Raw genomic sequence first — 12,159 nt, 5'->3', positions numbered from 1 at the left:
AACACTGGTCAAGTTTCATTGGTACAGGTATATTAATATTTTCTTTTTCATAACATTATTGTCATCACTATTAATATCGTCATCACAATAACCAATTCAATATCATTATCACACCATTATTATCATTATAAATACAGGCAATAATTCAAACAAAAGTATGGTACTGGCAATACACTCAGCAAAAAAAGAAAGTAAACACTTTTTCGAGATCATATTTCTTATAGAAGATTTTGATGAAAATCTATGCATTATATACCATATTAAAGGTAATTTAATTGGCTATCAAGTTAGTATGTTGATACAAAATGAAATCTTACGCATGAGTGAACACATTCATTTTTACCCGCCAAGACACAAAAGTAAAAATTGCAAAATTTGACAAGTTGTCTTTTATTTGGTAATGCCCTTCAAGATAACAATCACAACAAAAAGCCATTTTAAAACAATGAGAGACATAACTGAAAAGCATAAACAAGTTTTTATTCCCTTTATCTCTTCATAACCTCAAACAGAAACAAAATGGGAAACTAAAGGAAGAAAATTAGATTTTCTTGTAAGCTAAAATTTCAAATGACATGGGGAGTAATGGCGTAAAGATGAATAAATAAATAGAATTTCTTTATTTTACTCTTTTTAGTAAGTTAGTCAAAGATTCATGAGATAAAGTTTAGAACCAAATATCATTTACAATTCTCCTATAATTTGAAAACAAATTGAAATTTATACCATTTTTATCAATATTTCTTCATCTCTTATTATTTTATTTGAATTTTTGCTTGACCCAAGATTCTTCATTTTTCTCCCTTATTATTTCCTTTATTGATATTTGGGCTTCAAAGATATTATAGAGATCAAAGGTTCATTTTTGCAACTAAATTCATGTGTCTAATTGTGTTAAATTTGTCTTTTGTTCTTATTGTTATATGGAGAAGCACTTGCGCACGAATGACAACTCGTTCAATTTTGCAATTTTTGCTTTTGTGCCTTCGAAGAGAAAAACAAAGGTGTTCATTCATGCGTAAAGTTTTCCATTTTATTGACCTACTAGGCTGATAGCCAATTACATAACCTTCAATATGATATATATTACATTAAGTTTTAGCCAAATATTCTATGAGAAATATAAACCTGAAAAAGTGTTTACTTTCTTTTTTTTTTGCCGAGTGTAGATCAATCAGTAAAAAGTGTTGTGGAATTTATAACGGTACCTTTCTTCTTCATTTATATATGTGTTTACAACATGTTACCTAAATGTGGACTGCAAACAACTTCCATTTGCTGTTGATAGAGAAGACCTTTTTTACCTCCATCAAGCAAGGAGGTTACGTTTTTGTCGGCATTGGTTTGTCTGTTTGCAAAATAAGTTTATAAGTTGTGAACAGATTTCAATGAAACTTACATAAATAAAAATTGATTATGACAGAAGGAACGGATGATTAAAATTTTAGTAATAATCCGGGATTTTTTGATGAATTTTAAAGATTAAAAAAAATATATATTTTGGCAAAATAGTGTCAATGAATTTGAGGTATGCATACGCGAACTAAACCCCGTGCTCTGCTCGGAATATTAAAGCTGTGCAGTGGGAAATTTCAGCTGATGATGTAAACACTTTTTTTAGCTTGCTTTTATTTCTTCTTCTTCCTGTCTTTTTTCAGCGATCATTTGGAAATTGGGCAATTTTAAACATGCATGGGTGCATGGGTGGAAATGAGCTTTTTGGTAGAGGTCAATGTTCTCTGAGTGCTTGTCTAGTTTTCTATGGTTTTTAATTGTCTGCTCCCTCCCCGCCCACTGATCTCTGCTGATCAGTGGCCACACCATACCCAAGGTACATGTACCTCCACTTGATCCACTAGTGTTGCTTCAAGCAAGTTCAGATAATCTCAACAATGAACAGGAATAACCCTATCTACTCTCAATGTATAACATGGACCAGTCTGTGTTTTATACTCTCTATGATACACTGCCAAACTAATTGCACTACTAAAAAGTGTGCTACATTCCTACAAGATGACCCATTAAATACGTACATTTAGTGATTATATCATCAACTGCTGTAAAGAGCTGCAGGGGTATTTTGTAAGCCATTAGTACCGGTACCGGTACATTTGTGCATTCACCACTCAGACACAGACAAATGAACATACAAACTACAGAAAAGTCTCTTAACTAGATGGACCATTTTAACAAAATGTTAATGAGAAATCATGTTAATAAAATGTTAATAAAAATCATTGCACAAAATGTTAATGAGAAATCATGTTGCACATTTTATGCATTAAAATCATTATAACCATTCACAACAGAAACTCAACACTGTATTCAATTCCCATTATATTTTCACTCATCTCTCACAATAAAGAGACACAATTCCATAGACTTACCAGATTTTTCTTTTTGTATCTTTTTATTTTTTTAGTATTCTGCATTTCTGGGAGAAGCAAGGAGTAATGACATCATGATCTCGATGAAAAAAAAAAAAAAAAGGTTTTGGGATAAATCCCTTCATGACATCTAAAAATCCATTTCTTTTCCACTCAACATTTTCCCTTAGCTACAAACAAACAAATACAAAAAAAAAAAATTGCAGCAGATGGGTCATACAGAAGTCCAATTTAATGGAGAGCCTCTTCTCAAGATATTGAATTATATGTGGCAAGAAAAATAATGTCAGGACCATAATCCGTATCAAATTAAAATGAGTAGATTGAGAAGGCATCCATAAGAATTTTTTTTTTTTCCAGTCACCATTTCTTCAACGTACTGCCAGTCTTTCACAAGTTGAGACTCTTGCTCCTAATCTATGACATAATTGACATAGTTAAATCAACAGTAATACCATAAAACATGCAAGAGGCAGCAAAATGGAGAAAAAAATGCTTTGGACAGGCAGGAAAGAAGGAAACAGAAAGACACCAAGAAGATTATGGGACAAAGAGTTTTTAGTGCCAATAGACAACAAATCTACAAGGAAGCAACAGATTAGCAGAGGGAGGAGAGAGGGCGACATACAATAGAGATACATTGTATAGGGCAGAAGTCAAGCCTGGTAGCATAAAGTGATTAGACTGTGGAATAGAAACAAGCTTATACTCCAAGATGACTGCATTTTTTATGCCAAGTAAATAGATTTGCTGCACAGGCTGTTGGCTTTTAACATGCTCCAATGGCTAACTAATCTCTGCACAGTGCCAGCATTATTCAACTGCTCACAAAGGGAGCAACAACAAAAAAGGAATTAACAACTGCGTTTCAGACTTTCACTCAAGTCATTACAAGGGAAGTAGAGAAAATAATTGCACTGTTGTAGGATAAAGGGGAAACTGAGCCAAAAAATCAATAACATGTTAGATTATACAAGGGACAAACCCTAAAAATCAGCAGTATGCAAGATAGACCCCAGGAGAGAGAAAAAAGTGTGTCCTTGTGTGTGTGTGTGTGTGTGTGTGTGTGTGTGTGTGTGTGTGTGAGTGTGTGTTGGCACAATGTGTTGGGTGTGTAATTTCTTCATATCCTCAAAACTTGTTGGCATATATGAAGATTTTGCCTTGTGAAGAATGACTATCTACTGGAATGCTCATCTGCATCATACCAACAACAACAACAACAAAGATTGAAAAATGGTCCACAAAATGTGAATCCTTTCAATACATGACTGGATGACGACAAAAGAATAGGACATAAGATATGGTAATTCTTTTCATAGTATGAGTTTAGAAACAAACAAAACCAAATATAACAAACCAACACTAAAGTAAACAGCATGTGGTATATGTGTGGCAAGGTTTTGACAAGGAATTCTTTCCAACATAAAATTCCAACAATTTTTTTTTTCAATCAAATTCTTACTTCAGGGGACTAAAAAAGAAGAAGATTTACAGGAATGCTGTCAACTTTTGTCCAAAGTGGTAAAGGGGAAACCCTGCAATAATGAAGTCACCGTGACTGCTGATTTTACCTCATGGTAAATATACTAAAAGAGAGACCAGCTAAATACAGTAATGGCAAATCAGGACCACCAAACTCACCTCATTAAAAGATGTATATCATTGCAAGAGAGCTCATTATAATGGGGTTTCTTTGTATTCCCAAAGTCACACAATTGAGCAAATTTCATGCAAATTTTGCCTGTCTTCTGCTAAACAAACTATATCAGGGAATTTATGGATGAAATTGTTCAGTTTTATTATTCAATCTTTGTGTTACTCACAATGGTTCTAAAGGAGATTGAGCAGTACTTCGTTATTCACATAGAACTCCAAAGACTACTATATGACATGTGGGGGCAACATAGTATGTATTTTACTTATTGTTGCACCATAATCCTTGCATCGTTGCATAGAAGTTACACTTGAAATAAAACACATAAATCAATTGCACAATTCTGCAGGCTGGGATTTAAAGGGTTAGAGGTCTATAAAATGAATTCATGATATATGATCTCTAAACATAACTATCAATGCAACAGGTTGCAAACAATTTATGAAATAATTGATATGCACGATCAGCAAAATTTCTTTGTACATACATTGTAGTATGAAAATCAGTTCCTTTTCTCACATTGCCAAGAGAAAACTTCAAAGACACTGAGCATTCTCATAAGTACATTCCAAAGAATTGTGACCTCAGTTGCTAGTCTGCAGTGATTTTCAACCAAATATAATGTGTTTTATGTATGGTGAAATAAATTCTCAATCATCTTACAATATACTTTAGGCTCCGAGATATACTTGTCCACCACGTAGTTGTGTTTCTCATCTTATAAATCATACATCAAGGAAGAAGAGTAATTCACAAGTTCTGGGTAAATGAAAGATGCAAGACATGCTGTTTGCTGGTCATGATGGATGCTAAGTGTCTACATACAACATCATGTCAAATGCTGCTTCTTTGCAGTTGCATTAAATGAAAGAAAAATAGACTTGCAGTCCCCTGGCTGTGGAAATGGTTGTTCATGTCTCACATTTCCTACAAAGATATAAAATATTTCATACAACATATCACAAAACATACAGGCCACTGTAGGAAGTTGTTGGCATTGCTATTTTGAGTTTTACCCTTCTACAATGTACATAGCATTCTTGCCATATTGCATGAGATATCTCGTCCAGATTTCAGATTTGAAGACACATCAATGAAAACTATTAAATAGTGACCCCTAAACTCTGATATTTCCTATTCAGAAATGGTAGAATTTAAGTACTGCAAAGACAGCACTTTCCAACACTGACTACAGACTCACAGCAAATTTGCATTTTCCTGATCTCACCCCAAAAAGCACAACCACATTTATCTTTCAAGATATATAAATCACTTTGCACAAGTCATCTGACAGTAGGCTGCTTACGTATGGAATATTGAAAATGGAAAGTAGAGCAAAACAGTCCAATGAGCATAACATACTTACATCCCGAGACAGAATGACTAAAAAGAATATATATTCTTTACAGTGTACACCCTGTCTCAATGCAATATCATGCCTGTGCACTTCCATAACAGCATTCAACCAAGTTAGACTGGCTGAATGTGTTGACAGTAACTTTTTTATTTCTACTCCATCAAAGCAGCAAAAACTTGGTTACATCAATATAATAAAGTTATTTCTGGCAGCAATTTCATCTCCAGAGCTGGACACTGTACTGAGTTTAGCAGTTTCATAGCTACATCTTCATATCTCTCATGCACAAGTGGTAAACAGCACCCTTAAACAGTACAACTGCTCTATAAGTGATGACAAATTATATCAAATCTGAGTGATTAAACTACCTTGTAGAGCAACATAGCTTCATATTTTCCTAAGAAGAAACACAACAGCAAAGAATTTCTGTTAAAACATTGTGGTATTTCTACCATGAACTCTGACGGACATATGAAAGACATCCTTTGGACATGATTCAAGAACAAGTTCACCTTTATAAACATGTGGATTGAGTGAATGCAGCAATACTAATAGAAAACATTAGTGAAAGTTTGAGGGAAATCAGACAATCCATCAAAAAGTTATGAATTTCTGAAAAAAGTACCTATTCCCTCGACCTGACACTGACGTATGTTAAAGGTAATAGTATTCCCCCCTGCCTCCTGAAAGAGGCAAGTCAAGTGCTCTTTTATCATGCAGGAAAAGTGAAAATATGTCGAATATTCTTTATATTTGATTTACATCGTTCTACACATGACATCACAAACTGTAGTATTCTTCTCATCCAGCAATGACAAAACTGAAACTTAAAGAATTCATCTCCTTTAAACAGATTGTCCGACTTTCCTCAAAATTTCACTGATGTGTTCTATTAACATTGCTGCATTCTCTCAATTCCTATGATTATCAAATTGAACTTGTCCTTTAAAGTTGTAACATGCAGCATAAACTTCAAGACTGCTGCTGCATTTCTCTTACTTCTTTGGCAACTAACCACAAGTTCTGCAAACATCATAGTTATCCTGAAATTATTCTTCTCCATTGGAGTATGGTTACTGCTATTTCTTCTTCTAACCTGGCATTCAAAATATTCTTTTGGCATTCCTATGGTTACTGCATTCAGCTCTCAATTCCAATCAAGATCTGTGCCATCAGACATTAGGGGGCGGAGTCTACGTAGCAGTTGCACCAATCGCAGAGCTGCCTGGCAAGACACACAATATCCATATTTGCTGACTGGATGTCAGACTGTCCCTGTAGTAAGGTCATGGTCAACTTGAAGAGGGCAGCACAGGAGGAAACCGGGTCAGGAAAATATTGTACCTGCAAAAAAAAATAAGGAAAAAAGTTGTTGGGTTTTTTAGATTGATTGAGGTTTATTTAACACTTCCATAAAACAACGTATAACAGAAACAGACAGCATTAAAAACAATAAGACATATATAAAAGCATTAGAATTACAACAACAATCTTCATGACTAATAGGAGAACACAAAAATAATTGGATAGTGTTAGGAGACAAGCAGGAAGGCACAGCCTTATTTTATGCCTATCTCTAAAAGAAGAAAATACTGAATATGTTATCATGAATCATGTGAGTGAAATATTGCTTGATAAATATAACAAAATCTCAAATTCAACAAATTAATAGGATTCACTTTCATACACTGTGTATTCACTCCAGTGGATCAATGCACTTTCTTGTCTCTCTATGCAATCATAAATAATCCTGAAAATTAAATAAAATACTTTAGTAACACATCAACCTTACAAAACATCTTCAAAATTGTCCTTCTTAACTTTGCAAATATTCCAAGCAGGGAATGTTTTTTTTTCTCTCCCGCCAAAATTTCAGGTCATGCTATGAAACTTCTTGTCAGATGAATAAGATCTTCTTTTGTTGAATCCATAAGGATTGAATTGCAGAATGACTTAAAAGAGAGTAGGTTACCTCTTTTTGGAGCTGGTTTCTAAGCAGTTGCAGTGCATCTCTTGCACTTGCTTGACTTGTGACTCTTTGCAGCTCATCTGTGGTCAATGTGGCAAGATCCCTTACAAGCTTTCTACTCCGGGATCGCCATCTCTGTTCTGGACATGCCTCATGTGATACAGAACTGTGTGGAAGCAGAGAATCGAGTCTATGGCAGATGAGATGTGGCAGGGCAAAGTCATCATCGAGGAGGATGGATTTCATCTCTACAAGCTTCCTAACATCGACCTCTGAGGGGGCTGCTGATCCGTTCACCTCTCGGGAGTTGCTGATGAAACCTACATCACTTGGTTTGTCCACGCTTTGATCGAGTGAGGATGTGGACGAAGTGCTGATCTTTTTCTGTGACTTGCATACTGCTGCTGCTGGTCTTGAATTCTGATTTGTCTCAGAGGAAGAAACTTGGCAAATTTCCTTCCCCTGCAGCAGCAGGCTGTTGCCTGCATCATCAGTTTCCATGACAACGTTAGCAATCCCATCTGTCCTCTCAAGTCCGCCGCAGGTGCTATCACCATCACCTCCATGTACAATCCCGTCATGACTAACAGCTTTATCCTCTGTGGCATCATCCTCCTTGTCTCCTCCAACTGCTACTCCTTGCTCAAGCATGGAGAGTATCCTAGCAACCGCATCCACTTTTGATGGAGAACATACATGGACATTCTGAGTGGTATCTGACAGTTCACATGCATCCCCTTTGGCTACAGCTTGCCCAACTAGCCATTCTTTCCATCGGATTTTGGACAGTGACAATGGCCACAAGGGATTCTTGAGAGATGTGAGCTCCTCAAAGAGATGTCCTTCTGTCCTGGGGTTACAGATGACTTCGTCACCTGCCCTTGATGATGTCACCACACCATCCCTTGATTCACTGCTCTGCTTCTCCATTGATATCCTCTCTGCCTCTCCTACAAGGCTACTGTCCTTCTTCTCGCCAACAGGCGGAGGGCTGTCTGTCACATCTCCTTTCACTTCTTCTGCATCAGTGTTGTGCTCTGAGAAGATGAAGCCCGCCATCATGTGGTAGAGTTGAGTCAGTTGGCACTGGGCTCTAACACAGGTAAGCATTGCTGCCATGTGGTTGTCTCCTTGTACTTTTGATCGGAGATCATCCAGTGAATGTGTGCCTGTTGAGATGCACAATAACAGAAGGATAATGATTTCACATGATATCCATAAAACCTGTGCCAAGCAAAGGAAATATGCAGATTTAAAATTCTCGACCTTAACTTTTGACCTTGCCCTCATGCACATCATGTGACATATCAATCAGACACATTTGCCTTCAAACTTCAATCCAATGTAATGTTTGATTGAATTTGATATAACACTACTCCCCTAGATATAATCATGCACTTTGGCATGTGACGTGAAGTGAGGTCAACCAATTTTTATTTATCACTGTAATTTTTCCTTCAAGTTTTCAGTTGCACATCCAGAAAAGGGATAAAACAAAAAAAAAAACAACAACAACAACAACAACAAACAAATCTTCAGCTGTGCTCGGTGACTCAAAACCATTTTACACTGCAAGCCTGTACTCTAATTCAGCAAATATGTAGGTTTATATGACTGATGTTAGTGACAATGTAGAAGACAATAAAATTCTTTGAAAGCTAGTTCATTCAGTCAAGATAGCAGGCAGGGATATGCAGCATTGGATGAAGAGGATGGGCCCCATTTCATAAAAGGTTGATATGATAGCAACTCTTGCTGGAATGGCAATTGTCATGGTAATGGCAAGAATCCAGCTTCCTGATTGGCTGTTGCTATGGGAAGTTGCCATTCCAGCAAGAGTTGCTATCATTAACATCTTTTATGAAATGGGGCCCTGGTCATCCTGCAAGATTCAGGCAAATGGCTGTTTTACCTCGTGATGCAGCCAACTGCAGCAGACAGACAGCCATGGCGGGATATCCACACTCATGGCACAGCTTCAGCACCCAACACAGATGGTGAATGGTGACCTCTGGTTGACATGAGCTTTGACCCTTGAGGCAAACTAACAAGTGCTGAGCAGCAAACCTCAGCATCTGCACACAGAGGTAAAGAAGATGAATGGTTGGGTTTGCAATGCTGAAAATTACGTACATTCTGTTGCAGCAATATTTTCATTTGTATTGTCTGTAGTATTTTATATATATTGTGTGTTGATAAAAGATTCTGTGGATTTAGATTCATATCGGTATGTGGTAAGTGTAGGAATGTTATCATAACCACAAAGAAACCCAAAGCAATACGCTACAACTGAGAAAATCACAAACAATCATCTACCAGCACGTAAGTACAAGTGTTGGCATATCACTTAAATTTGCTTATGGTAAAAAGTAAAAAAGTAAATAACAATAATACTACTAAAATAATAATTCATATTTTACAGTCATAACTTGGTCAAAACAAAAAAAAAAAAAAACCTCCACTAATGTACATCAATACTATGTCTCTTTTAATCCAATAGTATGGCTCATGAACCACATATGACATGATTATGCATGCGGCTACCAATCACATCAGCATGAGAAAATTTTTGATAAAAAAATATGTATACATGATCAAGCCCTGATCATGACTTACACATGCCACCATGATTGTTAACACTTACTTTGTTAATGTCGCCCGATGAATTGCTCGTTGGCATGGCAACATCATCAATGGAATTCAGGTCATGTGACAAACTAGAAGACATATCTGCTCTCTGGAACACGCCATCCAGGAGGGGGGTTTCATCATGGTGAGGCACGGGCCAAGAACAACCACCAACACTCAGATCTGCAGGAGAAATGCACAGTAGTGCAAAAGTTGGGTAACGCTGGTTGGTTCCAGGAATACAAGCCATTGTCATTTGTATGTTGTTGTTCTATCTTTTTGTATTGTTGAACGAACATTTTTCATTCATTACATAAGGGAGATTAATCTAACATCTTCTCAAGTAATGGACTATGCAGGTACAGAATCTCCTGACTAACCTCATGTTTCTCAGTGTTGCAAAAGTAATCAATTCTGACAGATTTCTTAAAAGCATTTCCTGAATCACTTTCCCTTGGGGGGGGGGGGGGGGGGGGGGAAATGAATACACAACTTGAACCTCTATGGTTCTCTGACAATGGTTGTACAATCTTATCTATTTTCATTACATATAAACATCTGTAATAATAAGCCCTTCACCTGTCCAGCAGACCCTGTCTAAGATTCTGCTATGCCCTTCGGTGTAGCTGATAGTGTGAGAGGGTGTAAGATATCCTTGATGAACCAAACACCAGACTAACACTTCATACACCAACAACAGCTGAGCTTGGTCCTGTGGAAAAACAAACATACAAAAAAAAACCAACAAACATACACTCATCAGCTACACTGGAGTTTGAATAAACTTGGATACTTAATAGAAACAGTACATAGACTATGAGAAAAAGAATCATGTGCTACCTTCACAGCAATGATTAAAATGTATACCTATTAATTTCTTTTTCCAATATGTCTACACCAAAAAAAGAGAGAAAAATTAATATGCATTTTCTCAACACTAGAAATAATCAACACAAGCACATGTACATCAGATCCTTTCACGAAGATGCTCATAAAATAATGATTTTAACCATTTTTTTCTTTACCCATGTCTCTTGTTGCAGCATCATAAATTTGTTTCTCCTCTCATCAAAATACATACAAAATGTTTACAACTGCAGATCATTAAGCTTAAGGTAAATTCTAAAACTTCAGACTGAAATGTTTGGGATAGACATAGAGAAAGAAATAAAGACATAGAGATAAAAACTGCATTTCCTACACAGAATCTGTGACAAAGGTCATCTGCAAACTCAGGCCTCACCTTGTACTTTTCATGCCGTGAGAAAACTTCAAGAGCTTCTCTCCACCGTCCCGTAGCCAGGGCAGAGTTCAGGTACCTGGTTGCTATGGATTCCACCAGGGCGTCTCCGACCACATCCGACACGACGGCCACGTTGAGGGCCGTCTGCAGTGACGAGTGGTCTCCTTTACGAGCCAGAAGCCGGACAGCATTCAGGCATTGGTCAGCTGCAAGATAGCTGTAAAACAGTGACAGTTGTGTAATGAAGAATTAAGATGACTACTGTGAGTACAATCTATAGTCTTACTGAGCACTAGAATAGTGTTTCCTGGGAAATCAGTAAATTGTAGAAATGATGATGACATGAGGTAATGGAAGTATTGTGATTGGGCATTTTAAGATTACATGAAGGCATGCTTAGCTATATTTTGTCATCATATCTTCTTTTTTTTTTAGGAAGAGGAAAGGATTTTCACTATTGTACCTCTACATACCGTCTTCACTGTATGCAGACTAAAAAATAAATGAATAAACAAATCAAAAATTCATATGACAACTTCAAACACTGTCCAAGACTCCAAACCCTCGCCTTGCCTGACAAAGCGATAGACGCTCAGAGCTCAAAAATACTTTTACTCTCACTGTTTGCAGTGATGACTTACCAACGAGCTGCTTGCTCTGCACTGTTACTACTCTCCAGCTGTGTGGCCCATGTCATGTAGAGGTCATGGAGAGCTGGGTCAGAGGGTAATAACCTCACCCGAGCCAGGGCAATAGCATCTCTGCATGCAATGTGGAAGACAAGGAATAGCACACATGTATTTGATGGTGTTTTCGACTGCATCACACCACATCATACCAATTATACCATGTCACAGCATATCACATTATATCACATCATATGATATGGCCATATGATGCCATATCATATCATATCAC

At 36.9% G+C, this 12,159-nt stretch overlaps 1 protein-coding gene across 1 annotated transcript in view; it reads right to left on the bottom strand.

Annotated features, from left to right (window-relative positions):
• Positions 1-6,580: 6,580 nt before the first annotated feature.
• LOC139713200 (gem-associated protein 5-like) overlaps positions 6,581-12,159 on the bottom strand; it is a gene marked incomplete at its 5' end in the record, with an annotated part of 56,771 nt that continues 51,192 nt past the window's right edge. Inside the window, 7 exons of the mRNA XM_071624949.1 lie at positions 6,581-6,745; positions 7,374-8,539; positions 9,283-9,445; positions 10,015-10,181; positions 10,578-10,710; positions 11,242-11,458; positions 11,883-12,002. Coding sequence (XP_071481050.1) covers positions 6,581-6,745; positions 7,374-8,539; positions 9,283-9,445; positions 10,015-10,181; positions 10,578-10,710; positions 11,242-11,458; positions 11,883-12,002 — 2,131 coding nt within the window. The remainder of the gene's footprint in view (positions 6,746-7,373; positions 8,540-9,282; positions 9,446-10,014; positions 10,182-10,577; positions 10,711-11,241; positions 11,459-11,882; positions 12,003-12,159) is intronic.

This window comes from Diadema antillarum, unplaced genomic scaffold (genome assembly GCF_040938485.1).
Source record: "Diadema antillarum isolate AM-2024a unplaced genomic scaffold, OU_Dant_1.0 seq00001922_RagTag, whole genome shotgun sequence".
Classification (NCBI taxonomy): Eukaryota; Metazoa; Echinodermata; class Echinoidea; order Diadematoida; family Diadematidae; genus Diadema; species Diadema antillarum.
This window is presented reverse-complemented; position numbering and strand designations above follow the sequence as displayed.